The 19,264-nt window shown below is 33.1% G+C and overlaps 2 protein-coding genes across 3 annotated transcripts; both read left to right on the forward strand.

The window, feature by feature from the left end:
* Positions 1-3,061: 3,061 nt before the first annotated feature.
* On the forward strand, positions 3,062-10,336 carry AR401 (S-adenosyl-L-methionine-dependent methyltransferases superfamily protein). The gene is made up of 7 exons (XM_022035632.2): positions 3,062-3,445; positions 4,331-4,456; positions 4,814-5,014; positions 8,439-8,535; positions 9,328-9,431; positions 9,789-9,840; positions 9,956-10,336. The coding sequence occupies exons 1-7, from the start codon at positions 3,219-3,221 to the stop codon at positions 10,175-10,177; spliced, it is 1,029 nt and encodes a 342-aa protein (XP_021891324.1). The 5' UTR covers positions 3,062-3,218; the 3' UTR covers positions 10,178-10,336.
* A 4,549-nt stretch (positions 10,337-14,885) lies between these two features.
* Positions 14,886-18,620, forward strand: LOC110809750 (eukaryotic translation initiation factor 5-like). 2 transcript variants are annotated; one of them, XM_022035657.2, is made up of 2 exons: positions 14,886-15,044; positions 16,605-18,620. In XM_022035657.2, exon 2 carries the CDS (start codon positions 16,970-16,972, stop codon positions 18,311-18,313), a length of 1,344 nt encoding a protein of 447 aa, XP_021891349.1. In that variant the 5' UTR covers positions 14,886-15,044; positions 16,605-16,969; the 3' UTR covers positions 18,314-18,620. The 2 variants fall into 2 exon arrangements, with proteins under 2 accessions (XP_021891349.1, XP_021891350.1); XM_022035658.2 differs by having other exon boundaries at positions 14,906-15,044; positions 16,616-18,620.
* Positions 18,621-19,264: the final 644 nt, after the last annotated feature.

Below are 19,264 nucleotides of genomic sequence, written 5' to 3' on the forward strand. Positions count from 1 at the left end.
AAACCTCAAATGTCGAGAATAAAACATATCAATTGGTTTGAAAAATTTAGAATTTCAAGTGCTTTTCAATGATCATGTTGATAATGACTTCAACACCCTCTATAAGACTCTTTATTCCCCTTCCAAATATTTTGTAGCCGGTGTGCCTGGTAGTTTTCACTTCTGTTTATTTTCAAAGTCTAACATTCAGTTTGTTCACGCTTCTTATGCAGTCTACTGATTATCTGAGGTTCCAAAAGAAATTATAGATAAAAATTCTTCTGCATATAATAAAGACAACATCCAATGCTCTGCCTTTAATAAAGAAGTAGCTAAGATATACGTGTCTCAATTCATGTAGGGCCTAAACAATTTCTTAAATGCAAGAGCCCAAGAGCTTGTACCTGGTGGCTTGATGGTAATTCTTATAATAGTTTTGCCAGATGATGTTCTACTATCTAAATCTGCAATGGGTATGTGTTATGATTTTCTTGGATCTTGCTTGATGGATATGGCCAACTTGGTAAGAAACTACAATCCATGACTCTTGCTTAAATTTGAGAATATATAGTAGCTCGATGATATATTGGCTTGAAATATGTTTTAAGACTTAATATTGAGTTTTATTCTTATAGGGATTACTTAATGCAGAAAAAGTGGACTCATTCAACTTGCCTTTATATTTTTCACATGTTAGTGAGCTAAAGGTGTTGATTGAGAAAAATAGATATTTCAGCATTGAAAGATTTGAGCTTCTAGACAATCCAATGAAAAGTACGTCAATAAATTCTCAACTTCTTACTACTTTGTTAAGATCGACTCTGAAAGGAGTTATAAGGGTGCAATTTGGAGAGATCATTGTAGATAAAATATTTGAATATTTTGCTCAAAAATTTGAAAGTGATCCTCTTACCTTCGATAAAGATTCCCTTATGAATACGGAATTATTTATTTTACTTAAGTAAAATGTCAATTAACAATGGCAAAGCCAAAATATTGTTTAAATAAGGAACCAAAAATATAATTTTATTCATAAATAAAAGGAGTATGGGGGTTTTGGCCCATAGTGGAATAAATATAAATCGTATATTTTCTTTTTTATTTTCGTGTAAATATTATATGTTTATTATTATTGTGAAGTGAATCAATGCAAAATACAATATATATAATGTTCATTTAAACTCAAAATTTAAATTTTAATTGAGCACTTACCAATATTCACTAAAAGAAGAATATACATAAAAAATTATCATACTATAATATATTATCATAAGTTAAATAGTATTGTTGTCCTATAAAAATGTAAAATAAATAAATAAATTTCGAACACCATTAAGAGTATAATTTTCGAAAAACTAGTAAAATTTTATATTTTATAATTTTTTAGAAATATTCTTTTAATCTTACGTACTTGAACAGATTAATATATATTTTAGAGTTTTTCGGAAAGAATATATGCTACTTGGCTGAGAAACTTTCTAAACTTATTTGATATGACCTTGGGGACTTCTTTTACTTTGTAATGCTTCGAGCTTAATAACCATCGAATAAGGGGATAGCCCGTATTTACGTAGTTGTCTTATAACATTAAACTTTGATGTGTAAGACACAAAACCCTAAAGCGTGTATTATAGACCTTAAAGCTAGATATTTAAACTATTAACATAAAATTCTAACATCTTAAACACTAATTCTAGACTTTAAGTTATAAACCTCTAATCCCTAAATCTTATATTCTAAAAATTTAAACTTAAAACTTTAAAGCAAATATTTAACTAATACCGAAACTCTAAATCCTAAACCTTAAAATCTTAAATCTCAAGCTTCAACCGCTAAATCCTAAACCTTAAAATCCTAAATCCTAATTTATAAATGTCTTAACTCTATAACTTTAAACTCTAAATTCCAAATACTAAAAGTTTGAGCTTTAAAACTATAAATCTCAAATCTCAAACATTAAACCCTAAAACACTTGTCATATGTCATACATATGGCATCTATGTGGATTAAGATTGTACATATCATCGACCTTTAACAACATCTACGATAAGTAATGATAAGAGAACGATTTGAACATTTTAGAAAGTCAAAAGTTAACTTAAAAATAAAAAAAGAAAAAAAGTGATGATACGATTCGAATATTTTAGAGAGCTTGAGGATAAAGATAAGCATTTTGACTGTATACAAAAAAATCATCTACGAATATTTTTAAAAAGAAAAGAAAATTATTTTTAAGACCCTCAACTATTAATCACGTTAGATTTGGATCTAATTTTTTAAAAAAAAAATATTATCTTTAGATATATAAATTTATTTATATACCTATTAAAATTTTAAAGGAAAACAACATAAATTCCTTTTGTTTCATAATGAATTTTATATAAAAGTCAAATATTCTAACAAGTAATGAGTAATCTTAACTTATTTAAAAAGTGTAATTACTTTATTATAAACTATAATATATAACAATATTGTAGGAGAATTATGTTTTTAAGTTTCTTATTTGTCTCGTTCAAATACGACAAAAGTTGTAATTAAATTCATAAAAATATTTAAAAAAAATGAAAATTATATTGATGCTTTAAAATTATAGCATAATGTATAAAAATATATAGAAGAAATTTTGTCCCCTTAGTTATAAATTTATATTAACTACAAAATTTTAATAAGTTTTTAAATTATCATATATACTTTTTGAAAAGAAAAGAAAGGTGGAATTTCATGCAAATTTGGGATATTTTTCAGTGAGACCCACATGATAAAAATTATTATTTTCTTTTAATTATTTTATTTAATTTTTTTCATTTTTTATTTTAGTTTATTTATTTATTTATAATTTATAATTTATAATTTATTAATAAACTAAATTTGAGTTTTAGTGTTCTTCCATAAATTACTTCTTTTTTTTTCTTAATTTGGACTCACTATTTTTTTAAAAAAAAAATTAAGAAATGGTATTTACGATTAAATAGAAAAAATCCTTACATTTAGATATAAATAAATAAATCGAAATCATACGTGGCCCAATCTGACCCGTCGATGTAATGAACGGCGGAACTAAGAGGAACACCGAACACCCAACATCGTGCAATTATCAAATCAAATTCTCAGAGATCTCCACAGCCTGACCTTCTCTGCTCCAAATCCTTCAACATTCAAATCCCATCACGTAAATCCTCCCGAACTCCCTCCCGTTTTCCCCCTTTCTCTCCGTCTTCTCGTGTTTCTGTGTGGAATTGATGGCGGGAATCAGATTTCCACCGGAAGAATCGGAGCTGATCCCTCAGCAGCAGACGACGAGAGCGGCAGCCGCCGGAGATCTGGTTTCCGATGACGAGCGGTCGGTGGCGGCGGACTCTTGGTCCATCAAGAGCGACTATGGTAGCACTCTCGATGACGAGCAGCGCCACGCAGACGCCGCTGAGGCCCTCTCGTCTGCTAATTTTCCTCCGTCTTCCGAGTATAGGTCTGTTTTCTTTGACCAACGACTTCTCGATGTTTTTTTATGTTTTCGTTTGTTCGTTTGGAAAACGTACTAAAGTGGAGGAGCAAATTTAGGTTATTTCTCCAGGTTTTTCTTTCCATCTTCATTTGCCTTTACTTGATTATAGATGAGTTGAATTTATTGGGTAGGGCTGTTTGCTTTTCCCAATCAAATGTTGGTGAGCTTCAATTACGAACGTTGGCAATTTTGAAGGGTGGATGATCTGGCTTAAACTTGGTTATGATTTGACTTAGAAAGGTTTCCGTTAGCTGACTCGCTACATGGAACGTAGCTTACTTGAGTAATTATGTCTTGCAAGTTGGTGCTTATTGTTATTGGTGGTGCATGTACCTTTATTTTTCAAGTAGCAGATCTGTTACCAATTTGCACCGAATATGGTGGGATCATGGTAGTTCCCTATTCAGGGAAGATAATCATGCGGACTGGTTTTGTCAATTTTAACTTACATGTCAGTGGTTCAAAGATTTCATACATAAGAACTGTAATGAGGGTTTGGGATACGTGATCATATTAGCTTGAAACTCCAGAAAGGCGCATTCCTTAGAGGCCCACCCCCCCCAGAAGATCCGAATGACCTTGTAATTACACAGTTCATGTCAAACAGGAGGAGCATCTGCCTGAGGGATTATGCAGCGTAAAGCTCTGGGTGCACTTTTTAACAGAGGAAGAAGAGTAAAATATCATGATTCTGCATTTATGTTGTTAGATTATTTGTTTTCCTGAAAGATGATGTCATCAGTCTCTTATTTTCTGTTTTCAGTTTCTTGCTTTAATCGGGTATTATGATGTCTGTATGTGGATATATGTGAATCAGTTAATTATGGATTTTGTGTTCTATGCATCTAGTTCTGACAAGGAGGAACCAGATGTTGAAGCTGTGCCATCAATGCTAGGTCTCCAGAGTTACTGGGATGCTGCATATGCTGATGAGTTGGCAAACTTTCGGGAACATGGCCATGCTGGTGAAGTTTGGTGAGCAATCATTGAACACAATTAGGCTCTCATATATGTCAAAGGTTGCTAGATACTTTGTTACTCTTCTTTTGAATTTTCTGTCCATTTTGTATTCCATGCCCTTCATTGTCAATTTTACTGATGGCAAAGGAAAAACTATATTTCTGTTGTTGGAACTGAAAGTCATCATATTTTCCTATTTTTCCACAAAAACCATATTTACCCCATGTTAGACACTGTCTATTGGAATAAATGTTGAAATTTGGGAAGTTGATTTAGGCAAATTGGCTTGCAAAAGGAGTTCTAGCCTTTTTTATATCCCATTAATTCCGTATTGTAATACAAAGTATCTGCCCACAACTGAATTTTCTCCAGGTTTGGAGCTGATGTCATGGATGCTGTTGCTTCTTGGACTAAAAGCTTGTGTATTGACATGTCACGAGGTCACATACCAAATCATCTTGATGACATCAAGTCTGAACCTGTTGAACAGCCTGATAAATATTTGTCTGGTTGGAGTGTGCTTGATATTGGGACTGGAAATGGTCTGCTTCTCCAAGAACTTTCTAAGCAGGGGTACACCTTTGAGATTTTGCCTGTAGTTCTGGTATTAGATGCTATATTAATCCATTGAGTTTAGTTTATATTGGTCTAATATCTCCTCTCTCCTTTTATTTAATTTAGTTATAGATATAGTGTTCTGATTTGCTGGCAAACATGCAACATGTTCACTTGATATTAGTAGTTTCACGAGGAAATTGATCCAGGAGAAAAGAGTGAAAACAAGAGAAAATCTAATTTCTAACATTGAAATGGGGTTAGGGTTAACACTGATCATCATAATTCTTGCTGGATTTTCAGATTTTCAGGACTCTTTTTACAATTGCTGATAGTTCTTTTATAAGTTTGTTTTGATTAGAACTCGTTTCACTTCTCTAATTAGGAGTTTTTTGAACTATCTACGAGTTTCCTAGTCATAATAGGTATACTACATAGATATCTTGTACTCCTTTGTAAAAAAGAGATCAGATCATATCAAACAGAATAAACTATACCAAACATTTTTCTCTCTAATTTCTGGGCGAGTCAGAATTTACCGACCAGCAGACATGGATATTTGACTCTAAAGTCTATTTCTAAATTATCCTTTTTCTCCCTACCCCAGAATGAAGGAGGCTCGTTTGCATACAAACCCACAGGAAACCTGATAATATGATATTGCGGATGTTCAAATGCTAATTGCTAGTTTTTTTTAGTGGACCTTATGCGATGTTTGAATTTATAGTTTGCAATTTCCTATCAAATTTCAGTCCTTGAAAGTTAGATATCGATTTCCAGTGTTGAATTTCTGTCTCAATGCATACTTCTTTTTCAAATTGGTAGTCTAGTTCCTGTCACTGGAAAATGATAGTTACTAATTTAAATGATTAAGAAGCTGCACCAGAAGAATATAACTATGGTCAGATGAAGAAGTTGTCATGTTCAAACTAAAATGATTCTGGAGAACTGTGGTTTTAGATGATTGCCCATGACTGTTGGAAAATATTGTTCGTCATTAATACTTAAGACAGCAGTGAGCATAATTCAGATTAATCTATGCTTACTATTTTCTGGGTTTTCTGGAAAGAGAGAAACAATAGAACCTTTGAAGGAAAGGAAGAAATTTTTGGCAACATTGTGAGCAAATCGCTACACTTTTGGGTTCCACTGTATTGGAACATAATATTAACCATTTTGAAGATTTAGAGTCAGTTGTAAATATTCTCATTGACTTGTAAATCTTTTGTGCATGGGCGGCACCCCCTTGACACCTCATATTAATATATTTTTTACACTTTTCTTTCAAAAAAAAAATAATAATAATTCAGATTAATCTATGGTTACTGGCTGATTGTTGTATGTTTCAATTCTCTGGATCGAGTTCTGGGTTCTTGTCCTTGTAAACTAAACGTAGATAAAGAAGAACCTGAGTATTTCTGGTTTTTCTCCCTTTCTGACCTATCTTGATTATATCTTTGACTATGATAGGAGAGAACCGAAGATCTTCTAGACTTTAAGGTTCTCAAGAAACTTATGATTAATTCTCTGCTTACTTTATTCAAATTACAATAGCCTTTTAAGGCTTAAAACTGTAGACCACAACTGCTTCCTTAAGGATAGGAACTACCTCCCTTAAAAATATAAATTCAAACATAAAACTGAGCATTGAGATTGACAGGATGGCCCATTGGCATTTTAGTAATTTACTATTATATTCTTTAGGTTATTTTTACATTTTCCAGTTTGTTTATATTTTGTTTTCCTATCTCTATTAGGAGTAGTATTCCTAATTCTATTAGTATTAACATTTTTAGTTGTGTTAAGAGTGGTATTTCTAATCTTATCAGTATTAATATTTCCAATCTTTATTTCAAAAAAGAGAAGTATCTCCAATCTTAGTAGGAGTACTATTTTTAATCTTATTAGTTATAATATTTTTCAATCTAGCTTACTGGGAAAAATGACTATTTGGCACTCTATAGAAAACTTTGTTAATCTTCTTAATTCAATAACATATTTTGAGAATCCTTCAATACTTGATTGTTTGATTCCTTTAAATCTTGGGCGTGATATTTAAGAACTCTAGGTGTAATGTCTAGGCTAGATTTATTAGTAAATCAATTATCCTAATTTGTCCTACATCGGACAAGTTCAACAACTACAGTATCCTGAAGGCTCAACTGCCAACTAAACACAGAAGAAGTTAACCATTAAGATAAAATACTTAGCTATGTGGGTAAGCCTTCTCACGCTCATCATGTGAAAACCTTTTGTAGACTTGGCAACTGAATGTTACCAGTTTAACCTCTAATTCTGGTTCAGATCCTTGGTGTCGTCATAACAGATTATAACATGGTAAATCATATGTTCTAGATTATAGAATTGAATGGAAATAATGATAATGCAACATTGATTTTATGATAATCTTTTTAAGATACCAATAGAAAAGCAACATTTTTTATTCTTATATATCCCTTGCCGTGTCTGCTTGATTGATAATGTTAACTGCCACTTGTCTTAAAGCAATCATGCAACAATGGATGAAGTCAGAGCCACAACTGGAATTTAGATTTGTCGGCCATGATATCCTAGTTAGAGATTGGAAAGTAAAATGGAATAATTCCTTTCAAAACTTTTGATCTACTTATCTAAAAAAATTTCTCTAGCGGTGAAGCGTCAGAATAGGTAATATATGGTTTTGCTATTGTATTCTGCAAACAATTCTTCACTGAACAAGTGAATCTTGACTTACTATTTTTAGACTTTCCATTGTATAGAGCTTTCTCAGCAATGACTTACATAAAGCTATAGAGAAATATTTCCTACTTCAATATAGAATTCCTACCATTTTCGATAACAAACTTTGAATACAAGTGTCTAGCAAATAGTAAACATTTCAAGGGAATTTTCTTTCGAGTTTAACCTGCTGTGGTGTCTGTCTTTTCTATCTTTCAAGTTTAACCTTCTATAGCATGTATGTTTTGTTATACTGGGGATAGTTCAAGATTGGTTCCGTTATGAGAATGTTTTGGCACAAGTAGTGAGGCTGTCCTTTCTCATTCTTTATCTGATGGGGTGGACATGAGCAAAGGGAAAAATTTCCAGACCACACATCCTTCCAAAAGTCTTGGTTAACAATATCCTTAAATCACAATGTTCATTCTTTTTTGGTAATGGGTGAATCATAGACATGCTTTTAAGTGATGATGTGATAAGAATGCTTGTCAATTCAGAGATAAGGGCTTGGTCTTCAAGGATTGGAGTTCAGTCTATTGCACAACCTTTTCTCCCCTTGGATGGAGTTAACTTCATGACACTTTATGTTATATGGATTCTCTCTTGTTCCTTTTCTTTCCTTCTGTTGTTTTCTTTTCTCTTTGCCATGTTTTGCTTTCTTATTTGCTGCTTATGTGCCTGTGCTCCTGGACATCTCATTGAGCAAGTAAATTTTTTCCCTCAGGTTCTCTGATTTGACAGGCATTGATTACAGTGAAGGGGCAATAGACCTTGCTAAAAGGCTTGCTGATCGTGATGGGTTTTCCAATATTAACTTTTTGGTAAGAACGGACTTTCAGGAAGCAGTTTTGATGTTGTCATGTCTATAATCTCGTGGAAAACAGTTTTATTTTTTGTTATGTTAATATGGTTGTCATTACTTCCTGAAGTGATTGTCTGCTCTATAAATTGGGTCTTTCTTTGTTAGGCTTGTTAGTTTATTGCAATGATGGGGCCCCATCTTCAGAACTTTCCCTATTCTTTTGTCAAAACGTAGGTTAGGTACGGAATCCCTAGTTTTTTCTTTGATGCGCTTTTTCTGGTGAATCGGTTTTATTTCTTGGTGGACAAACCATTTATAGAGAGTACTTAGTTTGATCAGATTACATATTTGCCTGAGATGAGTAAGGAATTACTGGAAGTAGATCTAGGATAAACAACAATTGGAACAAGCTGAAAGTATCATACTTGATATTTTTCTCTGTTTGATATACATAAGAATTACATTAAGACATTTGAAGCCGAAATTTGAAACAGAGGCATAATGCACTTGTCTAGAAGACAAGAATAACTGAACTTACTTGTAGAACCTTTGAAACAAAAATTTGGAACAAAGGCATGACTGCACTTTTATAGAAGATGACAGCAATAGAATGCGATTCATATTGTTCTTAGCAAGGAAGTACTGACAGTTGAATCTACAAGTATGTTTTCGATGTGTATTATGAGTACATCTCGTGAAAAATCAATGTCCTTATTGCCTCACATAGTATTTTATTACCATAGACAAGGTCAATGGTTGTTGTTTGGAACATGGGTTACAGCATTAATATCTTGATGAGTATGTGTATTAGGTTGATGATGTTCTTGAGACAAAATTGGAACGGCAGTTTAAACTTGTCATGGATAAAGGAACTCTGGATGCTATTGGATTACATCCTGATGGCACTATCAAAAGGTAACAATTACATGGCCCAGCTGTAATAGACTAGTATTATCTTTATTTAACTGGCAAGGTAATCAAAATATCTTTGTATTAGCATTTTAAGTAGGTATATCGCATTTGATTTATACTTAAAAAAATAATTGCAAAAACATTTATATTTTTGTGAAAAAAGGCACTCGATCTGGCATGACTGCAACTTTTTAATTAATGTCCTTTTGTTTTATATCCCATCTGTACACATTTCTACTGCAGTTTGTTGATGTAGGCATCACTGATATTCAGCAAGATGACTTATTTCCTTGTTTGTTGGCAATTCCATTTACTTACCTAACTTAAATTGGGCAATGATTGAATTTCTCCTGCTTTCAGGATCATGTATTGGGATTCAGTTTCCAAGCTGGTCGCTCCTGGGGGATTATTAGTAAGCTTCTTCTTGGCTATTTTCTAGATATGAACTATTTAGTTTGCATAAACTGGATCATTTCAACTTTGTTTGCCCATTGGCTATTGGTTCTTACCACGTGGTTTTTCTCTAGGTGATCACATCATGTAATAACACGAAAGAAGAATTGGTGCAAGAAGTAGAGAACTTTAACCAAAGAAAAGCTAATTTGTCACAGAATCCTGATGTTCCTGACTCAGAAGTTTGCAGAGATCCTCCCTTCCAATATGTCAATCATGTTCGCACATACCCAACGTTCATGTTTGGTGGATCAGTGGGTTCGCGTGTTGCAACGGTTGCATTTGTTCGTAACTGAATAGATTTGCCTTTTTGTCATAGGTGGTGGCTTACTCGTAGGATCAGTCTTTTAATTGATGATGTTCCAGGTGTTTTGAGTGCAGGAGATTGAATCATCTAATTCTGGGAAATATTTATGTTTGAAAATCAATTGAAATCACCATATCCTGCTTTTTAAGACTCCTTTTTGCTTTTATGGGTTGAAGGTCTACCGACCCTTCAATCCCCATGTGTTGGACCAGGTAGATCCTCGACACCAACTCATCGTAACTCCATTTATGCCCCTGGTTTCAATCTAGCCATGAAAGTAAAGGGTTTGTTCACTTCAATCATATTTCTGAATCTCTAATATATTAAGAACTGAATTCATTGACATACTTCCTCCCAATCCCCTCCTGTTTTAACTCTTTGAGAGTCTTCCTTGCCACTTGAATAATGCTGTAGGGCAAGAATGGCTATTTTACTTCCCTTCTTCAAATCCTTCCAAGTCTAAACTCAGTATCTTGCTTCTCTCTTCCACATTAGTTCGCATAAAACATAAGAAAATACATGAACAAGTTTCCCTTGCTTTGTCAAACACCCACAATGTCTCTACTCAAGAACTAAGCCACGAGCCATAGGAAAAAACGTAACGAGAACATCGCGATCCACAGATCATGTGTTTGCAAAAAATGTTTCGAGTTACGAGACTTCCAACGAACTGATATAAACTGGTATATTAAGAAAACTCACATTCCCAGTTCTACTCATTGTTGTTCTAATAATCAGTACTTGAAAACTTACAATTCACTTATATAACCTAAATAAACGTTACATGAAATTCAATTCAACGTACATGTATAAATTATATGAATTCAATTATATGATTTAAATAAACATTATAATTCAACCCAATATATATTTATATATATATATATGTTAAAGTAATACGAAAACACAAACCCTTTTGGAAGGAAATGTTACAAATTTCTCTTAACATACATACAAACACATATATATGCATAATCTCATAAAAGAAAGGATCAAAAATTAGAGTTGGAGAATTATAATTAGAAAAAGTTTCTAGTTAGCAGCTTTTGATAGTGAGGAAAAGTAATTCTTATGTATATCAACAACTTTGTAAAATATTCCACAAAATTTAAATACAATAACTTGAATGCATGTCATATATATATATATATGTATATGTATATATAGTGAAACTCATAATTTAATCCTTGCACAACTCGTCATGGTATTGTGTTTTCAGATTAATTTGGAATTATTAAAATATAATTGAATTGACATTAGGTGTTTAAAATCACTAAAAGCTAAAGCAAAAATTAATTAAAGAAGTTATCTTTATTTGCCTCGTTAATATTTCCAAATCAATGAAGTAATAGCAATGTATATTATACATACATATATATATATATATATTCATTATCCAAGAACAGGCATGCAGGTGGTTGTTTCATTTTCAAATCAAATGGAATCAACCAAACATACACTTGTAATTGTCAGATGAAAAGTTTAAATACTAATTTAAGATGAATAAACATGTACCATATAATATTTTTTAAGGATGTATATATATATATATACATATATATATAACACTTGGTATGTAGATCTCTAGATCTTTAAGAAATAATTATTAACATTTTTGTCAAAAGAACTTGGATTTAAATACTTCTTTTGTTTTTTCATTATCTTTGTTTTGTTCGGGTTCATCTGATTTTACGTAAAATTAATTTTTATACGTTCAAATAAAATTTTAAATTAATCCATCTCTGTCAACTTTTGGTATGATCAAATTTTATAAAAAATTTACTATTTTACTTTTTCTCTTTATTTTAACTGTCTTTTATCATTACTCGATATCACGTTTTTACTCACATCATATATATACGTTCAAAAAATTAATCAGAAATATTCTCAGTTCTTTTTACTCATGCGTATCATCATTATCATTTGTGAAAACCTATTTGCTAAAAATATATTTCACTAGCACTCAGACAATTTTATACGTATTAAAACATGAACAGAATCGTATAGAAACAAGCTTATCTATCGTAGTAATTCGAGCATCATATACGAGAGAAAGTTGGGAAGTATACTTTAAAATCTTCAAATTTTAATAATTCAATTCACCCTTCTTTTGAATTTTTCTAAACTTCGGGCCAACGCTAATCATCCTGTCAATTGATCGCTAGCGTATATCATGTTAATTACGACATGATGTACGCTAACGATCAATATGACGAAAATCAATTATCTCAGTTAAAATTATACGATGCTAATTGACACAAATTACATACAACTTAAGTAGTTTTTCATAGCTTTTAATCTTCTAGACTGTGTTTTACATCTTCTTTCCACCTTCCTCTGTTTGTCAAAATTTAACATAGCAACTCAATTTAGAAGGGTTAGAATGTCGCCATCGTTTGAGAGAAAATTAAGGTTAGTGAGTTCTTCATTGCTTGCCAGGCAGTTTCTCATGCCGGCTAAGGGCTTGTTGCTTTTCTAGGTGAAATATATTTATATATATATATATATATATCTCTATAGGATTACTTTTAAACATTTAAATTGTTTGATCTTCTATTTTTTTATATTTTTGGTTCATCTATATCTAAAAAATATTTATTTTAATTACTAAGCATTAATATATATATATATATATCAATATTTTCATAGAAGTAATATGTGACAACGAGTTCAATACATACAGTTTTTTAATTTAATGAAAAAAAATAAAAATAAAAATTAAAAGAATAAGTTGTCTTCTTCCTCCACCACAGCTGAGCGGAAGGAAGAGAAGTTGTTGAGATGCAGAGAGGATGAAGATCCAGACAGCAACCTACTTTACGTGTTGATAATAAATAATTTAATATGTCTATATAAATATATATATATATATATATATATGCATGTTCAGAGTAAACCTTTATAGTTTTCTTTGAAGGAAGGCCAGACAGCAACCTACTTTACATGTCAACATGGAAGGAAAACTTTAATTCAAAAGGCCGCCTTGTTATTATATATATATATATATATATATATATATATGTATATATATATATAGAATTATTCTATTTCATCAACATGGATGCAAATCAAAAGAATTCTGCATTAGAGGCTTCTTTCTTTATACACATATTATGTTTAGGCTGCTATTTTCTGGAGATAAGTATGATCAGGTGTAAACAAATTTGAATTAATATTATTAATTAATATTACATATGCGATCATGATAATTGATTAAACTGATGAAGAAATTAGAATGGAAATAAATTAAAGATCAGCTGAGATTAAAATGAATGAGTAGAGAAAAGAGATAGAGAAAAGCTGTAGCAGTGAAACAGGTAAAGCCAATGGTGGAACCAACCAAACCCAAGAGGTTGAAGAAGGTCATGTAGTTTTTTTTACGATAATTATAATAGCCACGGCCGTCTGGTCTGTAATTCCAGCCATTTTCACATCTGCAACACCTCTCCAGCTTCTCCTTCATCTTCACCTCTTCTATTCTCTTTTTTAAAACACTCAGACTTGCTCCATCAATCATGTTGCTCCCTCTACTTCCTATACATATATATATATATATATACACACACACAAAACCAACATGAGTATTTCATGTACATATATGTATAAATAGTAATTGATGATTAATTACCTTCATCATTGAATCTCTGGGCTCGAAGAACTTTGGTGGGTTGGCCACGAGCATTATTGTACTTTAGAAACGGGTTAATTCTGGCTGTGGAAGAAGATAGAGAGAAAGCCATATATGTTATATATAAATATATATATACGTATGTATGTATAGGTTTTATATCTCAAAAGAAGTCTTCTTCTTCTTCTTCTCCTTGGTTAGGCATATATCTGAGAGATCCTTCCTGAAGGGTTTTCTTCTACAGAAAGTTTACTACAATGGAAAAAACTACTCTTTCTCCTAAAATTTTGTTGCAGAGAAAATTAGCTTCAGATTCCTTCATACGTTTATGTGTTTTTGTGTGTCTGCACATATATATATATATATATATATATATATATACACGCACGCGGCCTGTACATATAGTTCCAGAAGGAAGAGAATGAGACCAATCTTCCAGTCAAGAATGACCCAATAGTTTAGTTTAATGAAAAAATATTTAAAATATTAAAATACAAATAAAAAAAACAACATTAAAATCTATACACGTTTACAATATTAAAAATTTAATTAATTATTTTTAAAAAAAATTAATTAATTGACCAAGCCCGACCCGTATGGGCCGGGCCACCGAACGTGGCCCAAGCTTGGCCCACATGAGCCACTTCTGCAGCTTGTACTGAGCCGACTAGCCCAAAAAAGCTAGTTATAAGATATATAATTTAAATATAATAAATGGAGTGCGTACGTGGTAATTACATAATATTTTTTTTTATTTTTTATTTAAATATTTTAAGGTCGAACGTATTAAAATTTTGATTTAATATTTTATTTTAAAAAAATAAAATAAGTAAAAGAATATAAAATTAAGATATGCCGCCTTCTTTTTTTCTGGTCAAGAACAAAATCATGGTTTAGCTGAAATACGAGAGGAGACGAGCAAGGGTATTTTCGGGAAATCACACCTAAATCTTATCATCAAATTATGATATCAAACTTTTTGTGTCCGATCTGACGAATATTCTAGAGCTGACCCAATTAGTCAACGCATCTGACGATCCTCATTCTACAAATCTCATCGACGAACATCTGTGCTTAATGTGGTGCTCGCACCACGTGACTCTTTCTCCTCCTCATTTCCGATACTATATAACCCATCGCTTGTCTTCCACTCTCTGCTGCCAATAACATCAGAAAACCCTAGCGTTTCTCGGCTCTTCTACAAATCTTTGTCTATTCAACTCTTAAGGTGCGAATCTTAGTGAAGCTCAGATTTTCTAACTGATCTGTAAACTTATGTGGATTTCTTGATCGTATCAACTTTGTTAATGATTTAATTTTATTTGAAATTTGATTTTTTTTATTTATTTATGCGTGTTAAATTAGATAGATCTGGATAGAATCAGCCCTGTCGATTCCGATTGTGAAAGATAGGTTTATAGGTGAATGAAATATGCATAAGATCATGAACTATTTCTTTTGTGTGTTGTTTTGAGAATCAGCGGTTAAAATATTGATTTTCTTGAAATATTTTTGTGTGGTTTCTTCTTGTTGTATGAACATTAAATATTGCTTTATACACATTTACATTGGAGCTTATATCCTTTTTAGCTGAAATTTGAAGCAAAAGAGTTCATGATTTTGTGCGATAAAATTATTCCAAACCCTGTAGTTCAGCGTGAGGTATATTATCTTCATCCCTTCGATTTAGATGATCATTTTTCGGAGTTCCATTATACTTTAAGGTCATTTGATACGTGATGTAGAAGAGCAGCGTATGTGCAATTATGCTTGGTCTACTAGCTGGAGTAGTATTCAAATGTCAGGATAGAATTGTTCCGAGATTCAGTACTTGAGTTGGAGGGAGAATAAATACCTTCTGTTAACCACTCAATTCCTGATTGCCGTTTAATAACTTTTCCTAACGAGGCTAACTCCTTATCTTGCTTGTCTTGTTATCGCCTTTATCTATGCCCATAAGTTTATCCCGATATAAAAATTTGTTTCGTACTAAAAAAACTGTAGCTGTTGCGATAGTAAATTCCTGATTGTCGTTTAGTAACTTTTCCTTTGGAGGCAAACTCCTTATCTCGCTTGTTATCGCTTTTATCTGATTAATTCCCGTAAGTTTGTCCAAATATAGCTATTTGTTTCTTACTAAAAAAACTATGGCTGTTGTGGTAATAAATGCCTTCTGTTAACCACTTAATTCCTGATTGTCGTTTAATAACTTTTCCGTAGGAGGCTAACTCCTTATATCGCTCATCTTATTATCGCCCTTATCTGGTTAATGCCTATAAGTTTGTCCAAATATAGCTATTTGTTTCTTACTAAAAAAAACTATAGCTGTTGCGATAATAAATTCCTGATTGTCGTTTAATAACTTTTCCTAGGGAGGCTAACTCCTTATCTCACTTATCTTATTCTCGCCTTTATTTGATTAATGCCCATAAGTTGGTCCAGATATAGCTATTTGTTTCTTACTAAAAGAATTATAGCTGTTGCGATATTAAATTCCTGATTGTCGTTTAATAACTTTTCCTAAGGAGACTAACTTCTCATCTCACTTATCTCATTATCGCCTTTCTCTGATTAATGCCCATAAGTTTGTTCAAATATGGCTATTTGTTTCTTACTTAAAAAAACTATAGCTGTTGCATGCATGGGTGTTTCTACATTCTGTGGAGTAGCTCCTTATTTGATAAAACTTTGTTGTGCTGATTCCCGTTCATTGTTTAGTATCAGGAATTGTTTTGTTGATCTTAAACAAGTTTACATGGTCCTTGGTTTTCTCTTTCTTGGTATTTAGGAATCTTGCAGGTCTTGCTTCTATCTGCGTTCAAGGTGAAGTTGAGCTTGTCGACGTTGAAGTTCCGTTTATGTCCATATTAGCCATTTACGATTTGGGATTGATCGGGTTGCTTGGACTATATTGTCCTTCGTCAAGAAAAAAGAAAAGATCCTTGTCAGGCAAACAAGACTATATGCATCTCGGGGCATTTAAAAAATATCAGGAGTTCCATTATTGCAACTGGTTTCAACCTTTCCTGACTGCTAAAGATCAGTCCTATCTTCTCCAAAAAGCCTCAGAAGACAATATTGCTGCTGCCTGCCTTTCCAGTTCCAGCATTTTCCGTGTGTGACAGTTAGCCTTCCAGTCTGCATTGAGTCAAGATGGCTTTACAAAACATTGGTGCTGGAAATAGTGACGATGCCTTCTACAGGTATAAGATGCCAAAAATGATAACCAAAATTGAGGGTCGAGGAAATGGCATCAAAACAAATGTTGTGAACATGGTTGATATTGCTAAGGCTTTGGCAAGGCCTGCCTCTTATACAACAAAGTATTTTGGGTGCGAGCTTGGTGCACAATCCAAGTTTGATGAGAAAACTGGAACATCTCTTGTTAATGGTTCTCATGACACTGCTAAGCTTGCTGGCCTTTTAGAGATTTTCATCAAGAAATATGTGCAGTGTTATGGCTGTGGAAATCCAGAGACTGAGATAGTGATTACTAAGAATCAAATGTTACAGTTAAATTGTGTTGCCTGTGGTTTTGTATCAGATGTGGATATGAGAGATAAGCTCACCACTTTCATTTTGAAGAACCCGCCAGAACAGAAAAAGGGATCCAAAGACAAGAAGGCAATGAGGAGAGCAGAGAAAGAACGATTGAAGGAGGGTGAAGCTGCTGACGAAGAGCTGAAGAAACTGAAGAAGGAAGGGAAAAAGAAAGGTTCCTCTTTGAAGGATGGCAACACAAAAGCCAGCTCTGCAAAGAAGAAAGCAGTTGGGTCAGATGATGATCGCGTATCTCCACCTCGCAGCCAGGTCGATGAGAAGGAAGAGGCTAGGGATGATGATGGCGACAATGTCCAGTGGCAAACTGATACATCTCTTGAGGCAGCTCGTCAGCGTATCCAAGAGCAGTTGAATGCTGTGACTGCTGACATGGTGATGCTTTCTACAGACGAAGCGGAGAAGAAGGCAAAGACAAATAGCAATTTGAATGACAATCCACATCAAGAGAAGCCCAAGGCTGAGAACGGGAATTCAAACACTCACCAAACCCTTGTTGCTGAGCTGAAAGCAAATATAAAAAAAGGTGTTTCTGCAAACGAAATACAATCTCGTCTAGGATCTATTTCTAGGTCCTCTCAGGAAAAAATAACTGCTCTATTTGAAGCTCTCTTTGACGGTGTTGAGAAGGGGTTTGCAAAGGAAGTTGTCAAGAAGAAAACATACCTTGCTGCAGCTATTGCACACAATGAGGGATCACAATTGCTTCTTCTTCGAGCAATGGAAGCATTTTATTTAAAGTCTACAGCGAGTGCATTGAAGGAATCGGCTCTGGTTCTGAAGGCACTCTACGATGCTGATATTTTGGAGGAAGAATTCATATTGCAGTGGTATGGTGAAGGACTAAATGGAGGCAACAAGGACGCTGACCTATGGAAGAAAGCTGAACCTTTCATCGATTGGCTTCAGAATGCTGAGTCAGAATCTGAGGAGGAATAAATTTCGCTCTCTGGTGTTTGCTTACAGGTGTTTGTTGGTAAGTCTGCTACTATGGTTTATGAATAAAGGGATCTTTTTGTGTGTTGAATTCATGTTTTTAAGTACTACCCGGGCTTGTTTGATGAGGAGGTTACTTGAACCTAGTTGTTAAATGTGTTGTGGGTTCTTTATGTCGTATACTGGAATATGGTATCTGTGTGCAGTTTATTAATATCTGAACTTCAGCAGCTGATGCTTCTCGTTGCTATGTTTTTCTCAAACTTTCCGATATTTGTTGTCCTAATAATATGTGGTGGTAATTTAGTAACATTTGCATGTTAAGATTTGTTGTAAGTTATTACCGTTTAATGTTTAATCGATTATCATAGGGTGTTATTAAACTATTACGAAATACTTTTTTAAAAAAATATATATGAAAGATAAATTACACAGGCACCAATGGAGCGTCAACTCGAAATCGTCTTCGAACCCAAAAAAATAAGAAGAATTTTTCTGCAGTCTGATGGTATCCTTGTGCTTTGTCATCGTGGTATAATCCGTCCGCTTTACCATATATGTAATACATATATGCTCGCGATCACACTGGATTTCTTTTAGAAACCCAATCATCCTATCTCTGCGTCGTCGATAATAATTCCAGCTGCATTTCTAATTATAACTTGTAAGGAATCAATGTTCTATTGTAGTTTATTAGTTGATACCTTGTCAACTATGTTCTCGAGGTCCATGGCTAGAAGAAGAAACTAACGAAGATTGACGTACTAAATGATGAGTGAAGTTGAGAAAAAATACACTACGAATTTTAGTTTTGTGATATTATTTTGCTATTAACAAAACGGTCTATCTTAGTCGATACCTTGTCAACTATGTTCTCGAGGTCCATGGCAAGAAGAGGAAACTAAATTCTTCTTGACCTTCCTTCGGTTAGGATCCATTTTTAGGAGGATACCT

The sequence above is a fragment of the Carica papaya genome, chromosome 1, assembly GCF_054855325.1.
Source record: "Carica papaya isolate Zhongbai chromosome 1, ASM5485532v1, whole genome shotgun sequence".
Classification (NCBI taxonomy): Eukaryota; Viridiplantae; Streptophyta; class Magnoliopsida; order Brassicales; family Caricaceae; genus Carica; species Carica papaya.

Excerpts from the sequence above, each read along its gene's own strand:
- LOC110809750 (XM_022035657.2), top strand. The coding sequence starts at position 16,970 with ATGGCTTTACAAAACATTGGTGCTGGAAATAGTGACGATGCCTTCTAC.
- AR401 (XM_022035632.2), top strand. The coding sequence starts at position 3,219 with ATGGCGGGAATCAGATTTCCACCGGAAGAATCGGAGCTGATCCCTCAG. Across the intron at positions 3,446-4,330 it reads CCTCCGTCTTCCGAGTATAG|TTCTGACAAGGAGGAACCAG; the intron begins GTCTGTTTTCTT and ends CTATGCATCTAG. Across the intron at positions 9,841-9,955 it reads TCGCTCCTGGGGGATTATTA|GTGATCACATCATGTAATAA; the intron begins GTAAGCTTCTTC and ends GTTTTTCTCTAG.